A 27,213-nucleotide genomic window follows, 5' to 3' on the forward strand; every position below is an offset into this window, starting at 1 on the left:
TTTTTTTCTTCCAATTTATTTATTTTCAGAAAAACAGTATTCATTATTTTTTCACCACACCCAGTGCTCCATGCCATCCATGACCTCTATAATACTCACCACCTGGTACCCCAACCTCTCACCCCCCTGCCACTTCTGTTTTTTTATGCCAGTACCATACCGTCTTGGTGATCATGACTTTGTAGTAAAGCTTGAAATCAGGTAACGTGATGCCCCCAGTTTCTGTATTTTCATTGTTAGTGTATAAGAAAGCCACTGATTTCTGTACATTGACTTTGTATCCTGCCACGTTACTGAATTGCTGTATGAGTTCTAGTAGTTTGGGGGTGGAGTCTTTTGGATTTTCCATATAAAGAATCACGTCATCTGCGAAGAGAGAGAGTTTGACTTCTTCACTGCCTATTTGGATACCTTTTATTTCTCCTTGTTGTCTGATTGCTGTTGCTAGGACTTCTAATACTATGTTGAACAAGAGTGGTGAGAGTGGGCATCCTTGTCGTGTTCCTGATCTCAATGGGAAGGCTGCAAGCGTTTTCCCATTGAGGATGATATTTGCTGTGGGTCTTTCATAGACAGATTTTATGAAGTTCAGAAATGTTCCCTCTATCCCTATACTTCAAAGCGTTTTAATCAGGAACGGATGCTGGATTTTGTCCAATGCTTTTTCTGCATCAATTGAGAGGACCACGTGGTTCTTCTCTCTTCTCTTATTGATTTGTTCTATGACATTGATTGATTTGCGAATGTTGAACCATCCTTGTAGCCCAGGGATGAATCCCACCTGGTCATTTAATGTGCTATTCAATCCTGTTTGCTAGGATCTTTTTGAGAATCTTAGCATCCATATTCATCAGTGATATTGGTCTGAAATTAAATACAGTGGAAAAAAAGACAGTCTCTTCAATAAATGGTTCTGGTAAAACTGGACAGCTATATGCAGAAGAATGAAACTCGACCATTCTCTTACACTGTACATGATGATAAACTCAAAATGGATAAAAGATCTCAATGTGAGACAGGAATCCATCAGAATCGTAGAGGAGAACACTGGCAGTAACCTGTTCGATATCAGCCACAGCAACTTCTTTCAAGATATGTCTCCAAATGCAAAGGAAACAAAAGCGAAGATGAACTTTTGGGACTTCATCAAAATCAAAGACTTCTGCACAGCAAAGGAAACAGTCAAAAAAACAAAGAAGCAACCCACAGAATGGGAGAAGATATTTGCAAATGACAGTACAGACAAAAGGTTGATATCAAGGATCTATAAAGAACTCCTGAAACTCAACACACACAAAACAGACAATCATATCAAAAAATGGGCAGAAGATATGAACAGACACTTCTCCAATCAAGACATACAAATGGCTATCAGACACATGAAAAAATGTTCATCATCACTAGCCATCATGGAGATTCAAATTAAAGCCACATTGAGATACCACCTTATACCAGTTAGAATGGCCCAAAGTAGAAAGACAGGAAGCAACATGTGTTGGAGAAGATGTGGAGAAAGGGAAACCCTCTTACACTGTTGGTGGGAATGCAAGTTGGTGCAGTCACTTTGGAGAACAGTGTGGAGATTCCTCAAGAAATTATAAATAGAGCTTCCCTAAGACCCTGCCATTGCATTACTGGGTATTTACCCCAAAGATACAGATGTAGTGAAAAGAAGGGCCATCTGTACCCCAATGTTTATAGCAGCAATGGCCACGGTTGCCAAACTGTGGAAAGAACCAAGATGCCCTTCAATGGACGAATGGATAAGAAGGATGTGGTCCATATACACTCTGGAGTATTATGCCTCCATCAGAAAGGAGGAATACCCAACTTTTGTAGCAAGATGGACAGGACTGGAAGAGATGATGCTGAGTGAAATAAGTCAAGCAGAGAAAGTCAATTATCATATGGTTTCACTTATTTGTGGAGCATAACAAATAGCATGGAGGACAAGGGGAGATAGAGAGGAGAAGGGAGTTGAGGGAAATTAGAAGGGGAGGTGAACCATGAGAGACTATGGACTCTGAAAAACAATCTGAGGGTTTTGAAGGGGTTGGGGGTGGGAGGTTGGGGGATCCAGGTGGTGGGTGTTGGAGAGGGCACGGGTTGCATGGAGCACTGGGTATGCTGCAAAAATAATGAATACTGTTACGCTGAAAAAATAAAAATTATTAAAAAAATCAGTTGATAACTTGATAAAGTAAAAAAATATATATATATTGAGTTACTTATTTCAAGAGATGGTATGACCCAGAATGAAATATGCTTCAGAAATAGTTTAGCTAAATTCATGGATGACAGATTCATAGTGTGTTACTGAGGAAATGGATGTCAGAGTGCAAGATTCCCATGTGAGGCCCTGGACTAAGGCAGCAAATGCCCATCTGGCAGAAGATGTGAATTCCTTCATGAAGAGGAACAATCTGGATTAAGTGGACACAAACATGCATGGTTTCTAGTCATACCCAAGGAAAGTACGGCTTGATCTTCCTATGCCAAGGAGCCTCTCTCCATTTAATATTAATTACCTTTATGAAATATTTCCTGATTATATAAAGGACATATGCAGCTCTGCCCACTACATACAGAAATTACAGCCTTAGAGACTACATACCATTACCTTTCTAAAGGCTAAATAGAAATAAAAATAAACAAACATTGACTTCTGTGACAAAATACTCTTATGCATTTTAAAATAAAACATCAATTATATAGCATTTTGATATAGAAAGCAATTCAGGTAGGTGTTCGGAAAAGTAGCGTCTGTGGAATGCTATAAATAGCAGCACTATTTTTCTTTCTTTTTTTTTTTTGCTATGAATGCCCTTCAGTTCTAAAAATAATTTTCATTTTATAGGTGACTTCTTATTTTATAAATCAATTGCACAAATAATTTCAACTATCCTGTCCAAAGAGACGGAAATGATTACATGAGCGTGATGTGTAATTTGAAACAACTGAGGACTGACTGGTTATTCTTCTCCACCACTCAGTATGACCTTCTGAGAAACTACCCTTGAGAAACACCAAGACTCTGGTGTCTGTGTACCTAGAGTGACACCCCTTGTTCACCCGCAGGCTTGTCACCAGCCGATTAACAAGGAAACATTCTGACTCACAAAAGGCTCATCACGCCATTATAAGAGTAAGGATTTTCTGCCTCAAAAGGGAAATGCTCTATCTTTGGGAGAAACATAAAAATCCATTCATTATGAACAGCCTGAATATTCATTAGGATTCAAAGCTACAGAGGATGCGAAGAACTAACTTGTTGGGAAAAAGAAAAGGCTGTTTGTTCTTCATTGAATAAAATGGATGATGTGAGGCCCTCATCCCCTTTCTGGCTCTCAGTGGAAGATTTCATTGGCCTTAAAAGACCCCAAACTTTCCGTGTCACATTTTACTTCTACACTGAGTTCTCACATGCTACTGTGCCAAAACCTAAACCTTAAAATCTGGGGGGTGGGGTGGGGCAGAGCTTCTAAAATAAACAGAAATTGATCTTACAAAGTGAAGAAAGCAGGTTCCCACTTCTTGTTGAGCGTTAGGTTCTGGATGCAGGCATTCTTCCATGACTTTTGAAAATTCCTTATGTACAGCAAGGATATCTTCAATGTTTGAGAACAGCATCTACAAATAAATATAATAAGTGCAATAATGAAGCAGGTAAAAAAAAAAAAAAAGTCCATGAGAGGATGGTATTCTCTTTCCAAGCTGAAAATTTCAGGGCATGCTTATCCTTTCCACCCACCCAGAGGGCAGAGGACCAATTTTGTATGGACATCCTTTCTACTCCTACACAGCTCTGGGAACCAGGAACCCATTCCTGGCTCTCAGGGAAAGCCCGAGTGACTAAATCCAAGCGTGACAGTCCCAAACCCATTAGTGAGAATGGGCAGCAGGTAACATAGTGCAGGCAGATTTGCTGGTAGGCTTTTCAGAGCAAAGGCTTCTTTAGTCTCTGGAACGGCATCCTGGAATGGACAGCTTCCCCTCTGGAAAGGTGCTGTCTGGAAGTGATAGCTTGGACAACTACAACGTCATTTTGCAGGGATGAGAGGAGCCATTCTTGGGGCAAAGTGGATAACCTGAATGGCAAAGTGAAGAGCTAGGCAGAACCTGGCAATCTTATCGACCTCCCTGAGTCACAGGTCCTGAACCTTCTCTTCTGTCTGGAGTCCCCAAATGAGAGCTGAAGTGTATCCAAGTCATTTGAATAATAAGTGTCTTTTGCTTGAGACCTAAAGCACACAAACTAAAATGCTCCCATGGTAAGAGAATTTGAAAGTTCGTTTTTGATTTATGAAAAAATAGTCAGAAGAGCCTATAAAAATCCTTGGGAATATTTTTATTTTTTGTAAAATAAAACAGCAAATCAGCACCAGAAATAAACATCAATAATAATTTAGGCAGCTTAAATGAATAATAATGTAGTGCAATTAATTTTCATTTACCTCCTCCCCCCTTTACCAAACCCTTCATCATTTTCCTTTCCTGCAGCCTAAAAGGAAAGGCTTATACATGTGTTTCTGAGTTGAAGACATTATGCAGACATTATCTGCACCACGGAACCACTCAAATCAGTTACCCTTGCCTTCCTAAGCCACCTCTGGCAATTCTCCCACTTAGGGCTCTATTGCCCCCTGCTCACAGACACTAAGGTTCTTGGTCAAGGGTTTGTTTTTCTCCCTCTTTTCAAACTGTCCTAAGGCCTTGGCAGAAAGTTGTTCCATGTCTTCTCGCCATCCTCATCAGTCTCTGTTTCTTTTCCCAAACCCTCTTTCCCTTTATCTCAGGGTTGCCCACACAAGTGACTGGTGCAGAACTTATAGTGGAACTGAGGAGAAGCTGAAAAGCCTAGAGTAACATCCCACAGAAGAAATTTTAACTAAAAGGGAATGTGTGCTTGGGTTAAGGGCTGACTGTGCCTCCTCACCTTTACTGTTTCTTTTGTTACATTTTTATCAGTTTTTGATGCTGCACACTGGTTCATTCTTGTAAGAATGCCTGCATGAAACAAACAAACAAAAAAAGATTTTGTGAAGGCAACGTTAGGTTAGTAAAATAACAGGGTATTGATTAGAACTAAATTTTTTGTAGGAAGCCAGAGTTTAAAAACCCAATAACTACTGAGAATAATAGTTTTGTTGTAAAAAGTGAAACCCTGGTTCACAGTGGTTTTTCCCTGGGAATTATATCCTTCAGAATTTGGGGGCAAGACCAAAAGTGACCATGTATATACATGAACTAAATTTATCCATCATGATCTCATTGTTCTGTGGTAAACAGTTAGGAGTCAAATGTTTCCTAAACTTCTAAGTCTTGTGAAGCACAAAACACCAAGATCTAATGAAAAATGGGACTTCTGATTTTTAAAAAAGGGGAGGGGTCAGAAATTCCAAGGTGATCCTTTGGAACTAAGATAGACTGAGATAGACTGAGGGAAGAAGTAGGGAGTCAAAGATAGAAAGAATGAAAGAGAAAGAGAGAAAGAAAGTGACTCTTCAAGAAGGAATGAAACGATTTCCCTTCCCTTCCTAACTACCCCCTGCCAAGTTTTAGAAAGCCAGATTTTGCATTTCTGGGATCAGGTCAGGGCTCTCCAAAGCCCTATGGTAGGCAGAAAAGTTCCTTAGTATTTCAAAGATCTGGACTCTCCTTAATAAGTCATTAATTAAACTTGGACCCATGACCAAGTAAGCTATTATTTTTGCAAACGAAGAAAAGAGTAGAAAGATCTTTTTATATTGGGCCTTAGAAGAGAAAGTTTGGAAGGAAAAGGAGAAGTGACTCTCCATGCAGTCACTTGTGTCCTCAAGACATTGCTCATTAGCCACCTAGTAACCAGGTGAAATCATTGTTTCCCTGTCTGTCTTAAGAACTTCAAGCACTACCAGCCAAGTTGGGGTATGAGTACATAGCCCATCAATCCCCAGGGCACACAGAGTCTCCAAGGAACCTCTGGATACTATATCAAACAAATGAAGATTAAAGTAAGAATCCCATTTTTGATATGCTATATTTACAAAGACTTAAGAGAATAAGAAAACCCAGTATTGCTCATAATGTTCCAAATCACCCTCAAGCACACTGGAGTAAGAATATGAAATGGCACAGGGGCGCCTCGGTGGCTCAGTTGGTTAAGCATCCAACTCTTGATTTCAGCTCAGGTCCTGATCTCTGACTTGTGAGACGGAGCCACACATCAGGCTCTGGGCTGAGTGTGAAGCCTACTTAAGATTCTCTTTCTCCCTCTGTCTCCGCCCCTCCCCATTCCCTCTCTAGAAAAAGGGGGGGTATAAAATGGCACAACATATCTGGGAATAACTTGACCATATATCTCAAATTTTTAAATGGGCATACCCTTTAACCCAGAAATTCTTACCTCCATGAATTTATCCCAAGAAAACTTTTCAGATAAGATGAAATATTAATTACAAAAGTGAAAACATTGGAAACAACATAAATGCCCATTAATAAGGGAATCATTTATATTATGGTACATGCAAATTACAAAATACTATGCAGAACTATAATCATAAGTGGAATGTGACAAAAATTTCATAGAAATATGTGTAAATAGATGTCTATAAAATATTGTTTCATGAACAAATTTATCAAACAGCTTTCTTGATAGGTACACACATATATGTACACACAAATACATATTACACACAAGCATGTAGGCATAAATATACTTGTGTAATGGCAGTGTGCATTCATACTAAGAAAAAATATGTAGCACATATCAAAATGCAACAGTGGTTAAAGTGACCTTTGTATACCTCCTTATGCACAGAATATTTGGCTGTGAGCATACTGTAACATTATTAAAAAGAAAAGCAAAACTATTTAAAAAAATGAGCCATAGGACCTCATTCCTAGCATTAGCTTCAAACTCATCTCTATTCCTGATTCAATTAGTTCATGTTTCAGTCTATAATTACAAAGCCACATCAATACTAACAGCCTCAACAGAATGAAATAATTAGGCTGAATTAAATAAACTTAATAAGAAAGTAATGGATGTCTTGTCCTTGTTTTTTTAATTGGAAACTTGTGATATGATTTTTGAACTATTATCTAGAGTTAAGTAAAATTAACTCATGAAAAGAGATTTCAAATTTTCTGACTTTGCCCATTTTAATCACTATCAGTCTCATTTTTAATTTTAGATTTGGATTTGTACACTCATATCAAAAAGGCTCCATCAGTTCTTTCCACTTAGTCTTAAAATAACATGGTGGTGTAGTCGCCTAGTTTACATTTCGTGTTGACCACACAGTAAACAGGTAACCTCTCATGCAAGCAAAACCGAAAGTTCACCTCTACATTTATAAACCTTTTCTTAGGAGCTAAACTCAGTCACATTCTGAAGCCCATGAATTAAAGTAAGGAGACAGTACGAATGGATCAAAATATGAGTTAGAAAGGCACATACAAACTAAGAAACTAAACTGTATCTTCACCTGACTTTTTATCTTCTTAGCTTCTGTGACAACATGGAACTTTTTGCTTAACTGTATATGAAAGAAAACCTGGAAATTGTTAACATTCTTGATGAGGCATTTATCTTTCTAAGAGCTTCATTTTATACACACCATTCAGTCAGATTTCAGATAGTTTGCCTAGAGCACAAAATCACTAAAACTGACATTCTTAACAAAACATGTAAGTCTTCTTTCCCTAAGATAAAGAAAAATAACGTGTTTTCAGAATCCTCTTGTAAAAACCAGCATCTACAAAGTCCTTTCAGTCTTTGTAATTGGAGCATTTAATTTTTCTCCAATTAGTCATTAATACCCTAAATACAAAAATACATGAGAGATTTCATACACTGTTTTATCTCTGCATTCATTAATTCCTATTGGTCCAGAGTTTCATCAGAATTAGGTCATCTTCACTTTGATATGAATACATTGAAAGTAAGTACTGGAAAAAGCTTGTAATGCCAGTGGTTCTCAAGCTTTTTATTGTGCATGAAATTTGGAGAGTTTCTTCTAATTGCAGATTGCCCTATCCCCAGAAGGTCTGACTCAGCAGACTAGTTGAGGACCCAGAAATCTGCACGTTGGTAAGTTCCCCAGATGATTCTGATGCAGTTGGTATAGAGACCACATCTGATGAACACTCCTGTGAGTTTATTCTTCCAAAGACTAAAGAAACAGACCGCGAAGAAATAAGTGAGTCTCAATAGCAAAAATGGGTTCAGTTATTTCTTCTTTATTTTCAAACCCTATGTCAGCTCCCTCTATTCACAATAACCTCTGGATCTGCCACTTGGTGTTCCTGATCATCATACCAGAGGATACCGTTTGGACCATGAACCTCAAATATGGGCTGCATAAACGTGGCATAATATGTCTGAAGGCTAGGGAGATGCAGAGACCAGTGAGCTAAGACAGACTACATTACATTTGGAAGAGGTGAGGCTCACAGTTACCCTTTCTTGTGCCTTCCAGCTTGCAGGTGTGTCAGCATGAACTCAGTTTGCCAGCATTCACCTAACAATGATTACACAACACATTCCTAGATTCGCTGCAGTCAGGGGCTTCTCTTTCCCTATACCAAGAACAGAATTCTTCATCTCCTCTTCAGTTTCTTCCATTTTGTTTTTTTCCTACCATGTATTTGGTAAAACGGGGTAAATGCCATATATTAATTAAAGCTTAAGAAAGCTAAAAATGTCACAAATGTGCTACCAAGAGAGTAAAAGAAGGAAGAAAACTCATGAGGATAAAAGAGAAAATAGCAATTCCCTTCCTCCATGTCTGCCCATCTGGGCCACTGCTTGTTGAAAGGGTAAGACAAACTCCACGATGAATTTCATTCTCAGAATGTACCAGTTTACTTTATAATTCTGATGTACTAATTTATCTCCTTCAACTCATTTTTGTCCTCCCCACTCTTCCTGTCAGGCACGCACAGTAGATCACTCTTAAAAGTCACACAGACATGTTCATTGCTATAACATTTTCAGATAGTTGTGGATATTCTTCTTTAATACAACACCAAACTTCATTAAGTGGTCATTTCTTAAAGGGTAGTCATGATTTTTAATCTGAAACCAATGATATCAGTGAACTCTCCACACTCTGTTGCATTAAAACCAACTAATCTATCTGCAGTTTGAAGGGATCTATTACATATGCTTGATGCTGTAAGTTTTTTTTTTTTTTTAAGCGATGATTCACTGGGAGTTAAATATATCTTCAAGATATTAACACATTTTGTTATTCTATATCAAAGAAAACCCACCATCACAATAGTTAATATCAGTATCCAACTCATTAGAAAAATCTGTAGGTATTAGGAAAGTATCCAGCTCATAGATATAAATTTTTCAAAACTCGAAGTTTACTTGCAAACTTGAATTTATCATCATCAACAAGTACTATCAGTTGTTTTCCTTGAGGTGAAAAGCTTACTTCATTATTTTTTTGGAAAAAAGTATCTGCCAAATGCCTGAGTGTCCTGAAACTGAAACATAGTTTATCTCACAGTTGTTATTTCAAGTAAATATAATGTTCCATAGCAACTCAACCACAAATTCTAGTCCCTGGAGACAACCATATTTTTGAGTATGCAGCAGAAGTACAAGGTATACTTCCCATTTCATCACACAGAATATTAAAAAGGCACATGCTCAAGAGTCAGGACTTACTAAAACTCATATTTTTTACAGCTTTAAGTGAAATTGGCATCCCCTTGTCACTCCCTCATGAGGGAGGACCAGGAAGTATGTAGTAGCTCCTAGTAGAGTTTGGTGCCACTGCTCGATTCACACTAAAACATCAGCAGTTTTACACATGACTGATTTTCCCCCACCAGTGTGAGCAACAGCACACACACACTTTTTTTTTGAGAAAAAAGCAAATTAAGTCTTAGTCTTAGTATTACCACAAGAATAGCTTTGACCTTCTATATTCTCCAAAAGGATTTTGCAAAACCCCAAGAAACTGCAAAGCACACACTGAGAACCACTGTTTTAGGCATATAAAACATATCAAATAAACAAAATAGTCAAGAATTTCTGCTCTTATTCTAGTGGGAGGAGGCAGACAATACACAATAAACATATATTCAGCATATGAGAAGCTAGGTGCTAAAACTGAGCAATGATCTTACTGTAATAATAAAAACATATCTACACACATTTGAAAAAAAATAATTATTAAATGTTACCAAACATTTAAATTACACCAAGTCTCTGCAATCTCTTTCAGAAGACATGAGTAGAAGAAATATTTCCTCACCTTTTTTATGAGGCCAGCATCACACTAATACCAAAACCAAAGACTTCACAAGAAAATAACAGACCAATATCTCTTATAAGTATAAAAGTTCTAAGCAATATATTAACAAATAAAAGCCACAAATGTCTAAAAACAATTGTACTCCTCAACCAAGGGGAATTTACCATAGGTATGCAAAGCTGGTTCAACATTCTAAAATCAGTTAATGAAATCCATCACATTACCAGTCTAAAAAGAAAAATCATATGATCTCATCAAAAGATGAAGTAAAAAGCATTTGACAAATCCAACACCCACTCATTACAAATACTCAGTAAACTAAGAATACAAGGGAATGTCCTCAACATTATTTAAAAAAATCTTAAAAAAAAAAAAAACCCTACAGCTAACACCATATATAAAGTGAGAAACTAGAAAATTTCCCATTACAATCAGGACCAAGGCAAGAATGTCTCCTGTCACCACTCCTTTTCAGCATTGTCCTCTATTTCCTAGCTAATATAATAAGACAAAAAGGGAAGTAAAAGGCATATAGGTTGGAAAGGAAAAACAAAACTGTCTTTATTCACAAATGATATGATTATCTATGTGGGAAATGCAAAAGAATCAACAAAAAAACCTCCTGGAACTTAGAAGCAATTATAGCAAAGTTGCAGGTTACATGGTTAATATACAAAATTCACTCACTTTCCTCTGTGCCAGCAATGAACAAATGGAACTGAAATTAAAAACACAATACCATTTATATTAGCACCTCCAAAAATGAAATCCTTAGGTATAAATCTAACAAAATATGTACAACAGGAGGAAAGCCACAAAACTCTGATAAAAATATACCAAAAAAGACTAAATAAGTGGAGAGAGGTAGTCCACATTAATGGATAGGAAGACTTGGTAATGTCAAGATGCTAGTTCTTCCCAACCTGATTTAACACAACTTTAATCAAAATTCTAGCAAGTTCTTTTGTGGGTATCAACAAAATGATAAGTTTATATGGAGAATGAAAAGACTCAGAATTGCCAAAACAGTACTAAAAAATAAGAAAAAAGTCAGAAGACTGACACTACTTGATGTCAAGGCTTATTATAAAGCCATATTCAAAACAATATGGATTTGGTTAAAGAACAAATAGATAAATGAAACACAACAGAGAGCCCAGAAACAGACTCACACAAATATAGTTCAAGTAAGCTTTGACAAAGGAGCAAAGGCTATGCTATACATTGGAGAAAGGATAGTCTTTCTAACAAACAGTGCTGGGAACAACTGGACATCCACATGTAAAAAGACAAAAATAATAATAATAATCATCATCATCATCTAGACACAGACCTTACATCCTTCAGAAGAATTAGCTCAAAATGGATCAGACCCAAATATAAAATACAAAACCATAAAGTGCCTAGAATTAACATAGGGGAAAATTTCTAGGTGACACCACCGATGGTGATGACTTTTTAAGATGTAACACCAAAGGTATGATTCATGAAAAAAATAATTGACAATCCAGACATCATTAAAATTAAAAGCTTTTCCTCTGTGAATGACAAGAGAAGAAGAAGACAAGCCACAAACCAGGAAGTATTTCCCTAAGAATTATATGACACATGTGATAAAAAAAAAAACCCATTGTCCAAAGGTACAAAGTAAAACTCAACAATACGAAAGTCAACAATGAAATTTAAAAATGGGCAGAACTGAACAGACCCCTCACCAAAGAAGGTATACTCATGGCAGATAAGCATATGAAAAGGTGTTCAAATCTAGTGTCATTAGGCAGCTGCAAATTAAAACAATGAGATACTACACACCTATCAGAAAGGACAAAATCCAAAATACTCAGAGTGCCAAAAGCTGGCAGGATGGCAAATAATCAGAAACTCTCACTGATTGCTGGTGGGAATGCAAACTGATACAGTCACTTTTGGAAACAGTTTGGCATATTCTTCCCATAAATGTTCTTACCATGCCAATTCAAGAATCGTGTTCCTTAGAACTTACCTAAATGAGCTGAAAATTTATCCATAACAAAACCTGCACCTAGAAGTTCATAGCAGCTGTATTCATAAATGACAAAAGTTGGAAGCAATCAAGATGTCCTTCAGTAAGTAAATGGATAAATGCATCCAAACAATGGAATATTCTCAACCTAAAAAAGAAATGAGCATGATCTGGCCCCTCCCTCCTCTTGTATTCTGTCTCATCCCAGCTTCCCCATTCTGGACCACTGCCCAAACACAGCCACCTCTCTGCGCCTTCCCAGCAAGCCACACCTACTTTCCACCTTGACACCTTTTCACAACTTTCTTCCTCTGCCTAAAACCCACTTCAACAGGCTGCCTCCTGCTGTCACTCACTCCTAAGCTTCAGGTCTCTCATGGCCATCCAGTCTGAGTGTTCCCTTTTCCACCCTCTATCATTACCTACCTACCCCATTATCTACCCTATGGCACTACCTGCTCCTCCATGTCCCATTTTATGTCCCATTTTATGTATTAGTTTACTAGTCTCCCACATTCACACCAGAGCTTTGTGAAGGCAGTCTATCTGTTTTGTTCACTTGGGTTTCCCCAGTGTCTCCCAACAATGCCTAGCGCTTGGTAAGCACTCAATAAGCTTAGTGGTATAAGTAAAAAATATTTTCTTCACTAGATCTTCGTTTCTAAAGACCACCAGACTGTGTAGTATTAATTCCCCTATTGTATTATCTTCCCAGCTATTAGAATATATCTAATCATCAGCAACTTAGAATATAAAAATATCATACAATTGCTTTTCTTTTTCATCATCATATACCAGGGTATCTCAATATTAACACTCTGGACACTTGCGCCAGAAAAATATTGGTTGTGGGGTTTGTCCTTACATGTAGGATGTTTAAGAGTTTCATGGCCTGCACTGACTAGATGCTAACAGCAGCTACCATCCCAGTTGCAACAACCAAAAATGTCTCTCCACGTTGCCATGACTCAGCACCACCACAGTGGTGCAGTTGAGCATCCCTGGTATATACAATCCTAAAATACCTATAGCACTGTTAAGGAGATTCACAAATTTTAGACTAAATGCGTCTGCATTATCAACATCTCTGGGCTACATTATAAAAATAAGAAATTTTTTCTGGCTTCCTGGGCTTTAGCAATGTCCCACAATGATTTCATTAGATTATAAGTAAAAAGTCCACCACATTTTTATAAAATTATTAGGCAGAGTTTATATTTAAAGTTCCTTTCAAACAAAGTGGAACTTTTAAAGCTCCCTTTGTTGTGTAGTTTCAACTCAGGCACAATGAACAACAATTATAAAATACTTTGAGTTTGCATGTCTGTTCTCCATCAGACTATATGATGCTACAGAAAATGTATGGGCAGCATGTTTTCATCTTTTGGAACAGGTATTAGTTTGTCCCTAGATTGCTATGACAACATTCCATCTGTATAAAACTCCAAAAACTGAGAGAATAATAAATCACTTGTCACTTGTTCAGTAGCACTGAAGACTGACCCTCTTGGGCATCTATCTCTCTACAAACCATTAAAAGAAAATATATGCCACCCTGGGTTACTCAGATGCCTAAAAACATCACAGTGATACCAAACACTATGTCAATATCCAGACCAAAAAAACCTTGGAATGTTGGTGTTTTTTCATGATTCAGAACCAAAAGGATTTATTATGTCATATTTGTTGAGAGCCTATTAATATATACTTAATTTCCCACAAAAAGATGTTTTATTCTTTCTCAAAACAACTATTATTTCAAAATTTAAATCACCAACATCTAGGCGAAGATAATTTTTCACCATACAACCATACTTTTTAAACTTCCTGGGCTGAAACTTCCCCGGGATTTGAGGATAATTAAAACATTATTTAGTGTCTTCTGTTTGACCTCAATGTGTTAAAAGGCAGCATGACAGAACTGTGCTCTTCAGGACTTCTCAGGGGAAAGAATTCATGAAGGATCAGCATGTCATCGGTACTCTAACTACATACAAGGCACAAGATTTTAAGGGTGGTTAAGAGGTGGCTAGAAAGCCACTAGTGAAAATGGACAGAAGATGAAGGAAAAACCAAAACCATGATCAATGGAATCTCGGAGATGCATAAATTGAAAGGAGAGTAAAAATCAGAAAATTTATTAAGTGATTTCAATAACATACCAAAATAAAAGCAAACTTTTCTGAAGTATGTTTTTTGTCAATTTTTGTTATTTTGTTGTTTTTGTTTTTCTCTTGTGTGTTTTTGCGATTTCAATTCCTACCTCATCCTCACCACTCAGCCCATAAAAACAGATTAATAATAGCCATCTTTCTTGGATATTTAACTTCCACTGACTTAAGGCAATGAGTTAAGTCTAAAGCGGATTGAAAGCAGTAGAGGTATTTTTGAACATAACACAATTGTTTAAAATATTGTTTCAACTGCTACCATTTAAGGAAATAAGAACATTTATATAAAATCAATCATTACAGTCCCTCTTCAAACACTAGGAAAAAAAATCAACCCAGGTTCCACATTCCTGAATGGTAGCAATAGCCTGGAGCAAAAGCAACCACAAGTTCCCCTCCCTCCCTGCAGTCATCACTATTCCCTGTTACCCCCAGACCAAAACTAAATGGCAATTGTTTTTTATTCTCGACACTAATATTAGTATCTAATTTACATAAAATTCATTTTACTGATTTTTGTGTCTTAGAAATCTCTGTGGCCCTTTAAATTTTCAGCACATAATCTTGAGGTTTTGCCAAGGCCCTGTTGGCTTTTATAAAGCTTTCTTTAATAGTAATCAGTCTGTTGGGGTCCGTGATCAAAAGAATGAAACCAACGCAAAGTGAAAGTCAAGCAAAGCTTTACTTCGCACCAAGCATCGAAAATCAAACCAACCAGTTGGGGCCCTCTCTTACAAAGAGGCGACGAGGACCAGGACACGGACCCTAGCGGTTGCCCTCACCGAGCGAGGCGGTTCCCCTCACCCGGCGAGGCGATAGGAGGCCAGGCTGCTACCCCCTACCCATTGAGGTGAGGCCAGGCCAGGCCGCACCCCTTACCTGGCGAGGCGAGACCAGGCCAGGCCAGGCCGCTCCCCTTACCCCGCGAGGGGAGGCCAGGCCAGACCACTCCCCTTACCTGGTGAGGCCAGGCCGCTCCCCTTACCCAGCGAGGCGAGGCCGCTCCCTGTTGAGGCCCATGACGCTCCCAATGACCCTGACAATCCCGACAACCCCAACGACCCCAACGCTACCACTACTACCCAGACGACTATCACTACTTCCCTGCCTTGCAGACTAATCTTTCTAGAGGTGGTTGAGCCCCGCCCACACACGTGGCCAATGAGACTGCAACAAACAGGGAAAACTGCAGTCACCCTCCCTCAGCAATACCGGTGGCCAATTAAATTCCAACTCACCACAGCAAATATATGCGTGCCCCACTGATTGGATGGCTCCATCCGACCTGGCCCGCCCCCAGATCTGGGGCCTGCAAGCAAGTTACTCCAGGAGGGTCAGGGTCAACCCAAGCCCACAAGGAAATGGCTCCCTCTGGCGGGAGGGGCCCTTATAATTCCATACTTCTAACTTCTATTTGATTTTATTTTCGAAGTTTGTTTATTTTTAGTAATCTCTACACCCAAGGTGGGGCTTGAAGTCAGCACCCTGAGATCAAGTCGCATGGTCCCCTGACTGAGTCCGGAGAGTTTAAAATGTTTTAAAATGGCACTTGGTCTTAAAGTATTAGAGTGAAAAAGTCCCCAGATGAGAAGAGAAAAAGCTTAAAGAAACAGCACGAAGAAAATTGGAGCCTATTTACTTAACATCTGTTTTTCCAAGGCATTAACAATTACATTAGATGTTAATTATAACATAAAGTTTACATTTTTTTTTTTCGGATGAGTCTGTCATTTTACTTTATCAACCTGTTTGAGTTCTGTCCATACCAAGATCATTTAGCATATCACTGAAATCAAAGCCATAGTGTGGCCTTACTCCACATACATTGTTCAACTTATATTAGTACTTTGTGCTCTAAGTCCTCTCAAGGATTATAGATGGGCTGCAGTCTCTATAAACACCTTACAGTTTGATCTTGAGTTAATTTTTTCTACCTTCTTTGCATTTGTTAGTTTTTAATTTCTGAAATGTTTAGAAAATAGGACTGAAGAGATTGATTGACATGAACCACATTTGAGGGCAAACCTGGAATTCTGAGCAGAAAAGATCCAATACTAAAGGACAATATGGAATATACATATATTTTAGCAAACAATAGCACCCCCTCCAAACAAATACCTTGACTTATTTGTTTTGAAACCAAGGAATTGTCTTGAAGTTAGCATTAGTTGACTTGATTTACTGTTAAGAGAGGAGCAAAAATGGGAGGTGGGGGTTTACCCTTTAGTTATTTTTTCTCTAGTGTTAGGAATAAATAAAACCACAGTAGATGTAATAGATCTACCACAGTAGATGCTGTGGTTGCAGCAGTAGTGGCAGAAATACCAGTCAGCATTTATTTGGCTCTGATTATGCACTGACACTGTGCAAAGTGCCGACAAAAATTACCTCTGTGAATTCTTTTCACCTCTCTGTGAGGTAAGTACTACTATTCTTTTGAAAGATTTATTTATTTATTTAAGAGAGAACAAGAATGAGACAGAGAGACAGAGAGAAAGCCAAAGAGCATGCACCCATAAGCAGCGGTAGGGGCGGGGGTGGGGGCAGAGAATATCAAGCAGATTCCTTGCTGAGTGCAGACCTGGATGTGGGGCTTACCCCAGGACCCTGAGATAGTGACCTGAGTCAAAAACAAAAAGCCAGAGACTCAGCCAACTAAGCCACCCAAACATCCCAAAGTACTAATATTTTTAACCTAATTTAATGTGTGAGGAAACCAAGGCTCAGAGCTTTGGCTGCATTCCCTGCCTATGAGACATCCTGTATCTGCGTAGGTGTGTAGTAGGTGTTTATAGGTGTGTTGAGGAGGATTAGCTCTGAGGGGTTTCAAAACAGCAAACAATAAACATTGGGCACTTTTTAATCTTATTTATTTAGTTGGTTTTTTCCTGAAGTTTGGTGTCTCACTGACCATTCTGGAAAAAGACATCAATCACCCAAAACAATACAAGGAATACAAGATCATCATGAATCAAATGATACTTTGAATATATAAGCCAAAAGAAATTTATTGCCAAAAAATCACTTTATCAAAAAATATTAATAGTTTAAAATAAAATAAAATGACAGGCCAATCTGAAAAAAAGTTCTACAGAAAAGTCAGGTACAGAAAGAAGACTAATACTCTTGGAGTTGCCTTAGCTCTTCTGAATACTATTAATTCTTTATAGCACCAAGAGAACCATTAAACAAACATGGTGCATTAGGCGAGATTATAAAACAAAAATTAAAATCTATTCCTTTATATATTACAAGTCATAATATTTGTAAAAGAGCTCAAAGTCAGATGAAAATAATGAACCTTTCATTACATTCTTAATTAATAACAAAAAAGGGTATTTCAAATATCTCAGAATTTTGGGTGGCATTTAATAAGATAAAAGTATGTTTCCGGTGTTGGTGATCGATATGGGATAAAATGAATTTCCAAGGGCCTTTCATAAGCTTATAGGAACACATTTGTGGAATTTTTTTCTTAATAAAATGCCAGCTCAATTAACTTATTTTTAATATTGCACAAATATTTATTCAGAGATGCCAGGAGACTACTGTGGCTCTAATATAATACTTCATATTGTGCTGCTCAGGAATTCACAGTGATATCAGATAACTTAAAAAACACAGCACAGTGAAAGAAAAGGCTAAGCAGTAGGTACAAAGCACATTATATAGATAATATTCTCAAGCACAAATTTTTCTCTGGTACAGGAAACTGGTCATTTCCCCAATTTAAAGTGCAGAACACTATTCCGGTTTAAGTTGTTATTTGAGAATTCAGTTCCCATGAAAAGGAAATGTAACAGCGAGGGAAGGAAAAGTATTTAATGCTGGAAAACAACCCAGAGAAATGACTGAGGATCCCAACACGAGGATTCGTCTCTGCCTGGCATCCAGACCTCTTTTTTTTTTTTTTTTTTTCCCACACTCTGTTCAAGCTCACTATATAATCCCACAAGGTCGAGAAGAAAGGTTTTTTAAAATTTGCTTCATGATACATGTATGCTTGAACTAATTTAAAGAACTTTTTTTATTTAGAAATTTCTGTATCTATTTTAACTTTTCTTCAGAACTCCTAAAATTGTCCATTCCTATCCTTAAGATACATATGACTTTTCTACCAACATCCTTTTGCCCTTCTGACTTACCATACCCCCTTCTCTCCTTTCTTCATGTCTAGATATTCACCATACCATCCACTTCTCAGTCTGTAGTTCTGTTTCCTTTCCATTTTCATTCTATCTGAACTCTATTTCTAAAAGGAACTAATGTATAGTAATGTTAACAGTTAGTTTGGGGCTAGTACAGATCAGTGGAACAGAAGAGAGTCCAGAAAACACTCTGAGTAGAAGGGAATTCTGTATTTGAAACCAGTGGCACTTTATTTTTTTAATTAATTTATTTATTATAGAGAAAGAGAGCACTTGCAAGCATGCATAGGGGAGAGGAGAGAGGGGCAGAGGGAGGAGGAGAGAGAGAATCCTCAAGTTGACTCCATGCTGGCCCACAGCCCCACGTGGAGCCCAATCTTACAACCTTGAGATCATGACCTGAGCCAAAATCAAGAGTCTGAGGCTTAACCAACTGACCCACCCAGATGCCCCGTGAAGCATGTGGTACTTTAAATCAGTGGGGAAGGAATGCACAGGTGTTGAGACAACAGTCAGTTCAGTTTGCAGACTTTGTCAACAGAAAAAAAAACGAACATAAAGTGGTTTAAAGTTTGAATTCTAGAGCCAGTCTGCCTGGATTCAAACCCCAGGCCTACCAAATGCTAGATATAAGACATCTCACCAGTAAATTTACCTCCCTGATGCTGTCCCAACATCTGTAAAATGAGAATTAATATGGTATTTCTTCTTATAGCCTTCAGGCAAAGGTTAAATAAATTAATATTTGTGAAGCAACTATTACATCAAAAAACAATATATCATTGTTAGCTATAACTACTATTTTTTCCTATTTTATTTTATATCACCAAATATACTTGTCAGATGTTATTCTCATTAAATGACGGTACATTTAATCTCTGAAATACCTTCAAGAAGAATCAGTCTTTTATACAACATGTGATAATCAATGCACTAACAAAAGGATTAGCATCATATATGTATAAATATGTAAAATATCTTGGTCTTTAAGCCATTTATAATTTTTATTCATAATTTGCTTTATAAATACACATTAACAATCTTTAAAAAGGCAAATATCTGAAATATTTTGCTTATGCACTCAAGAATATGAGAAAAAAATAACTGAAAATCTGGGATAACAATTATTATCAATAATCTCATTATATTTCAAGAGCCAAGAGGAAAATGAAATAGGAAATATCATAAATGGTCTGTATACTTCATGAACCAAGTAGGAGCCAGGAAAATACTATTAATGTGTTCATTTCCATGGATATTAGCTTGCAGCTCCATCAACAGCTGAATATTCATGAAGCAAGTTGGATGAGAAAACTTCCCTTACAGGAAAATTATAACAACAATTATAACAACAACAAAAATTTATGCATTTTTTCTGGCCTGGGTTATGTAAAATAACAAAGAAAAAGCTAATATTCATTCAAAACTTTATGAATTTTGTTATATATCCACAAAGATGCAATAGATTTGCTTACTGCTCCAAAACAGCAAATACCCTCTAATACCAGTACTTTCATTGTTTCAGAACACTTAAATCATCCTAGATCCTCAAGAAGCAGCCTTAATGGGATGTAAATGAAATTGTCCCTAGGCTGAGTGCACAATACTAACACGGGTTAGGGCAATTATTTGCAGAGCTTAGAGCTTGAAAATGCAAACAATATAAAGAACAAACTAAACAGTAAACTAAAATCTAATCAGAACTACACCCAATATTTGGGGGTTTGTCTGGAAGTCCTAAGTGCCCGCAGCAAGAAGACTTCAGGCAGCAATGATAATATTCAGGGAGATGGGAGCATGTGTGCCGCTGTCATTGGTCTGAAAGTTATACGAATATACAGATGCTCCTTGACGTGGAGTGGGGAGAAGAGGAGGTGGGAGGAAGGGAAAATGGCACTTACCGGGGAATAATTTTTATTGTCATGGCCTCTTCCAAATGCAATAGGATTTAAATTTGGACCCTAAAGCTGATAAAGAACTGGAATAAAATTCAGAAATGAAGTAGCATGTGACTTGATAGTGCCGAGTCACACTGTAGAAGTGGGTTATCAGCTTGAAACTGAGGAATTAGGTCCAGTTCCCTGGACCTGAGACAGTAAAACTAATTCCAGATCCTGCTTCCCAGGGTGGAAGAGGTGATGCAGTCTGTTTATCGCTTGTTGCTTTGTGTTAAGTTTATGGTCCTGAAACACCCGCCATCTCCCAGTGTCCATTTATCACCTTGTTTCATACTCTATGCCTCTATCCTCACCCTGCCCTCTCCCTGGAATGCCCTCCGCCACTCCAAATTTAGTCAGCTTCTACTCCTCCCTAACAGTGGTTCAGGGTCCTCTTCTGTAGGTAGCCTTGCATTAATTCTCTAGGTTGGGGTTGGTTCTGCTCTTTTGGTTTCCAGAATGCCCTGTGCACTTTCTCATGATTGTACCGCATGTACTATTTGATTGTATTAAATTTATGCACTCCTCTCCCCGACTAGCTTGAAGCTGATGGGGATAAACACAATATTTTAACCACCTTTATACCCAAACACCAGGCCAATGCTGTGCACAGAGTAGAAATTCAATGTTTCATAAATGAACAATGGACTGAATGCAAGCAAGATTAAGAAATCTCTGAGTCTCCGTTTCTTCACGTGTAAGCAGGGGCCAAAAATAGTACCACTTTATAGAGAAGAAAAAGAGGTAGAGGATGAGAGCAGAGAGGTAAGGAGAGGGGAGAGTATAGGACCTTGTTGACCATTATGAGAACTCTGACTTTTACTCCTAGTGCAATGGGGAAGGTTTCGAACTGAGTAGTGACAGGACTTGGCCTATGTTTTAGATGGAGTCTGGTAGCTTTCTGATAATAAAAAATGAGATGCAAGCTCAGAAGCAGGAAGATGAGTGATGAAGCTACTGCATCTCTCATTTGGTGAAATGAATTTTGTACTTCCATAATTAAAATGTTTCTCACACATCCATATGCACACACAAACACACACACACCCCATTTCAATTAATAAACACCGATCCAAGTAATCTCATTTTTTATTTCTCAAAATCATTTAAAATGCCAGTTAAGGAATAGATGCATGACTATTTCTTCTGTTCTCTGTTTTTTTTTTTTTTTTTTCATTTAAATATTCCCTCTGTTCTGTTGACTGAATTAAAGAAGCCATCAAAAACTATTACTTATGGGACGCCTGGGTGGCTCAGTTGGTTGGACGACTGCCTTCGGCTCAGGTCATGATCCGGGAGTCCTGGGATCGAGTCCTGCATCGGACTCCCAGCTCCATGGGGAGTCTGCTTCTCTCTCTGACCTTCTCCTCGTTCATGCTCTCTCTCACTGTCTCTCTCTCAAGTAAATAAATAAAATCTTTAAAAAAAAAAACCTATTATTTATAAATAGTGTCAACAATTGCTTTCTTATATATCATTTCATTAAGTTAAGAATGAATGGGATGTGGCCATACTGGGTTCTTTCTCATTCCAAAGTGATAGAAAGGAATGATGAACTCCCTGGGTCAAAAGTCCACACTCGCTGGAATATTTGTTCAGAAATAAGAAATGTTATATATATTTTCATATATGAATTGTGACTGTTTAAGAAAAATATTAAACTTTATTTTAATCAATAAGTAAATTGCCTAAATACTAAACTAAAAAATATAAAATAAGAGTATTTCAGGGCGCCTGGGTGGCTCAGTGGGTTAAGCCGCTGCCTTCGGCTCAGGTCATGATCTCAGGGTCCTGGGATCGAGTCCCGCATCAGGCTCTCTGCTCAGCAGGGAGCCTGCTTCCTTCTCTCTCTCTCTGCCTGCCTCTCAGTGTACTTGTAATTTCTCTCTGTCAAATAAATAAATAAAATCTTTAAAAAAAAAAAAAGAGTATTTTATATAAATTGGCAAGGCCCTTTTCTCAGTGGCAAGAAATATAAACAACTCTGAATTCTCAGTTGGCTAAGTAAAGACAGACATAACTGCTTTGATGCCTATTCACTAAAGAATTAATTAATAAAAACACATATGAAAAAAGGGACATGAAATAATTAGCCATTGCCACATGAACAGAAAAAGAAAGGCAGGTACAGAATAATTAAGGTTACTGGTCAAACTTACTATTTCTATCACATATAGAGCAATAACATTTAATTCATTAATTATTTAATAAATAAAGTGTCCATTTTTTTCACCAGTTATATAAATTAACTCAATTAATGTTTCCATGATCCTCTAAGTTTGGATATAGTCTTAGCTGAATTTTAACAATGGAGAAACTGAGTCTCAAAAAAGTGAAGTAACTTCTCCAAGGTCAAGCAGCCAGGATAAGAGGGAGCCTGGATTATATTCTTGCTTGACTCAGCACCAACTCTCCCATAGCTCACTGGATTATGAGACCCACACTCCCTCACAGGGAAACTAAAATAGGTCAGGAGACCTCATGCAGAGGCTGAGACAGAAACCAAATTATGTTCAGTTTCTAAATTTGATTTCCAAAGTTCCAAGGCCTGCTTTGGATAAGGATGGCAATCTCTCATATATTTGAGCACAGAAATCTTCTGTTTAAGGCTACTAGATTTGATTGTAGGGACTTTTTCCTGAAATGAATAAAAAGCACAGAATTTGAGTAAGCTCTTATATCTGTAACAGAATATTGCTTACAGAAGAAAATTCTCTGAAAATCCTGTCCTCTTAACCTAATTATAGCATGTAAGTTAAGACCACATTAAAGAGCACAATACAACTGAGTACCTACTTTCAGCTAACGAATTCCAGCAATTACCAGGGGCAGACCAAAGTCTGCCTGGTTAGCATACTACCCACTAGTTTCACCTACAAAATGTAGGAAATGGCCTTTCACCATTTGAGGAATTTAGATACTTAGAGTTTACCTTGTTTTCATCCAAAATTATTGTATTATTACTACAGAGAGAAATACAGGAGTTTATAAGGGTTTAGGACATAGCATACATGCCAAACCCTGAAACCCTGAATCAGTCTTCAGACATCCAAAACAATGTACTAATGAATTCAAAACAGCATAAAATCTCCTTTGAAGATGACCAATGTAGTTAATAATGATAATTATCCTAAGCATTCATTCTCCAGAAAGCTGTTTCTTTTATGATATTAAATCTAAGTTTTGCCCCGATCGAAGCACCATTAATTAGGGAAATTAATAGGCAAACCACAGACTGGGGAAAAATATCTGTAATACGTAAGTCTGACAAAGTTTCCTTATGTAGAATATACAAATATTTAAATCAATAATAAAAAAAGAAATACTTTACAATTTTTTAACGGGTAAACATTTGAACAGAAAGAAGATACAAAAATGCTGATAAACACTTAAAAGAGCAGCTTGGATCGTCTGTTATCAGGAACAATCAAATCGAAATGAAAATAAGATACACTAATACCAGGAAGTAAAATAATAAAGACTAGCAATACCAAGTGTTGGGGAGAATGTGGTTTTATCTAGGACTACAAATGACACTCTAAAGCTAAGTTAAAGTGCCAATTCTCAATCATCACCAGGTGAGCAATTTATATCATAGCAATTTATATCATTCACTGATACATAAGCAGTGAAAATAAAAACATTAAAACCCATAATAAAAGGCTTATTAAGAAAATGTTATGCATTATACTAATTATAAGGAATCTAAGCATGAAAAGCCATGTAATTCTATTCAGTAACTTTATAATAACTCTAAACCTTATACTTCCATTATCTGTAAAACTTTATTATATATATCATTATGTATGGAGGGCAATCAACATAAGGAGTGTACTAAGTAAACTGTCTAAAAGAAGAGGAGAAAAATATGAAGCAGGAAGAAGGGAAGAAAAGAAAAAAAGATAAAACAATTCTTCCCCTCAAAATGTTTAAAATTAAAAAAAAATAGTTTTAGGATAGAATTATACACCTATCAAATTATATTCAAATTGTATAGATCTCCTTTGCATATACTGTCTTCTAGGGTCTAACCCCTGTGTTCTCTCCAGGCACAGCTCTTACTCTTAATGTGTCCTGGATTTTATATGGTCTGACACGTAGCACAAGCTCCATACACATGTGTTAACACATTATCTGGACTTCATGGTGAAGCAGTTCTCCCGAATACTGAGTCAGCAATGGTAGTTACTGATAAAATTCTTAAAAACCAGGATTAAATCTATTTCCCTGGTTCTCTCACAGAATCTAGCCCAGAATCTCATGCATAATAGATGCAAAACAAAAGAATGTTAAATTCATTGGGTATAATGATTTCATTTCTCCAGTGTTCTTTTTTGAATCCCAATTTTCCAACAACTGCTTAATATACGATTATATGTAAATAACTCATAGTCATCTGTATTATCTTCTTCAAGTACAGGAAGATATTTCATTCAAGATTTAAGAGAAACAATTAGTTGACATCAAAAGGCTATAAATAGTGAAAGAATCAGCTCTCTTCTCTACCAGAAAACTTAGAAAAATACATTCAGTGACAATATTAAGGCAACTCCAGCTGAATTTTTGTTCTGATATCTATGCCATGTCAAATAATTGTCAAAGGCAAAAGAGAAGATTCCTGGGCTGGCTAATGCAGGTTTTCTTCTCTTGCCTGTCAATAGCTACCTGCTTGATGACCCCTGCTGCAGGTTTCTGAGATAGTAAGTGTAGCCTATAGCCTTGGGACAGAAGCAAGCATGAGAGGCACCTGGATGGCTCAGTTGGTTAAAGCCTCTGCCTTCAGTTCAGGTCTTGATCCCGGGGTCCTGAGATAGAGCCCCACATCGGGCTCTCTGACCAGCGGGGAGCCTGATTCCCCCTGCCTCTCTCCCTGCTTGTGATCTCTGTCAAATAAATAAAATCTTAAAAAAAAAAAAAAAAAGAAAAAGAAGCAAGCATGATCTGGCTTGCACTAGATGTATGCTTTAAGCAGTGGAATCACCTAGGACCAGATGATAGTAGATGAGCAATAATCAGTTTAAAATTACATAAATCATTCCTACAGAACTTCATTTAGCTTTTTAAGTATTATCACTCAGCCATTACTCGTCTCAAAATCATACTCTAATTCCACTCATTTCCCTTCAGTCACCAGTGTCATTGATAAGAACTGCAGCCACCACTGCAGTGGTGAAGGAAGGTTTCAATCCATCCTCCAGGGCCTAGGTCAAAGCCCACTTCCTTCCAGAATATTTCCTCCAATCCTTTGGCCCATATATTTTTTTTCTTAATTAAATAACCAATAGAATTACTAGATAAAATACTCAATAAGTAGCTACCAAACTGAAGTAGCAATTCTAAATTTTCAAAAAGTTAGACATAATAATCTTTCTAAGAAACTAGAATTTTATATGCAAATTGAACATTTCATCTTCAATCATATGATTACATATGGGTGTAACTATCTGGAAAAAGAACACAGTCCAATAAAATGTGCTCTACGGTTAGGAAGTTGAGTTGAAGCATGGCATTAATTTGAGGACCTACCTGTATTTAAAAGAAACAGAATTCTTAAACAATAGAACACCTATCTCTAAATACTTATAAATCTAGAACAAATTTTAATAATTATTTCTTCATCATTAAAAGAAAAAAAAAAAAACAGAATATTTTGAAATCTGCTTACAAACTTAAGCCAAGGATAATTTTGAACAGTTCAAGTTCTGAAATAAACAATCCATAATCTTCAAAACTTATTTTTAAAAATAAACAGTGCAATTTTTTTATAAACTTAGGTTTTCCAAGAGAAATGTATTCACCTGAAGTTTTTCTTTAAGAATAACTAATTGCATTGCCCCTGTTTTTTCTAAGGTACCCAGTTATGACCCTCTACATCTTCTAAAATAACTCAGTTTGGTTCCTCTAACAAGAAGACAGATCCTATTATGTTCAGATGAATAACTCAAACTAATAGAATCTGAACCATTGCTATAGAGGCTATAGAGGCTGGTTCTAAATCAAAGGGCTATCATTCAGGTCCCATGGTTATACTGTTATTAACAATGACATTTCTTGCAAAACACTGCACTGTTTTAAGAATGTCTAAACTATTGTGCTGTATTAGAACACTAAGGGAGAAATCTATCAAAAGTTGTTTATAGTTAATGTTCCTTAATCTTAGAAATCTAAGAAATTTAGAAAGGGTCAATATCTGACCAAATCAGATTTTAAGCAATGTTCCTTAAATTATAAAACACTTTATTTTCCAAGTTCTTAAATACTTCTCAGCCTGTATATTTGTTGAATGAATAAATACTAAGAAAATGTTCATCAAACTTCTCAGCTGAGACTAATTAATGCACATGCACAAAAATGAGAAATTTATACATGAAAATTAAGCAAAACCAGGATATTAAGTTGATGGGGGCAGGTTATATCTTAACACTTGTGTTTATGATATGATAGATACCCTCATCTGTGCTGAACCACAGACCACAGAGATGACAAAGAAATGAGAGATGTCCTTGATATGACCTTCAGATCAATAAGACATTCCCACACCTGCAGCTTAGTTTAGTGTCACAAAGAACAGTATATACCAGTTTCAGAAGAGTAACACAAAGAGCTTGTGTAGATCAATGCAGGTCCTGTCTGTGGAAAGACCAGTCCCTCCCCAAAAGAATCTACACGCCTTCTTTTCACAGAGCTTAATGTGTTGCT

General features: G+C 37.1%; 1 protein-coding gene and 1 long non-coding RNA gene across 2 annotated transcripts in view; both read right to left on the bottom strand.

Annotated features, from left to right (window-relative positions):
- Window positions 1-27,213, bottom strand: part of LOC116575044 (phosphatidylinositol 3,4,5-trisphosphate-dependent Rac exchanger 2 protein-like) — a 118,523-nt gene that overhangs the window by 36,133 nt on the left and 55,177 nt on the right. Inside the window, exons 2-3 of the mRNA XM_032316126.1 lie at window positions 4,937-5,008; window positions 3,508-3,630 (exon numbers count right to left, since the gene is read on the bottom strand). Coding sequence (XP_032172017.1) covers window positions 3,508-3,630; window positions 4,937-4,993 — 180 coding nt within the window. The 5' untranslated portion in view covers window positions 4,994-5,008. The remainder of the gene's footprint in view (window positions 1-3,507; window positions 3,631-4,936; window positions 5,009-27,213) is intronic.
- On the bottom strand, window positions 12,255-16,995 carry LOC116575045. Its single transcript, XR_004279575.1, has 2 exons — window positions 15,388-16,995; window positions 12,255-12,406 (listed from the first exon to the last, which is right to left on the bottom strand). It is a non-coding gene; the product is annotated as an uncharacterized LOC116575045 (long non-coding RNA).

This window comes from Mustela erminea, chromosome 16 (assembly GCF_009829155.1).
Source record: "Mustela erminea isolate mMusErm1 chromosome 16, mMusErm1.Pri, whole genome shotgun sequence".
Classification (NCBI taxonomy): domain Eukaryota; kingdom Metazoa; phylum Chordata; class Mammalia; order Carnivora; family Mustelidae; genus Mustela; species Mustela erminea.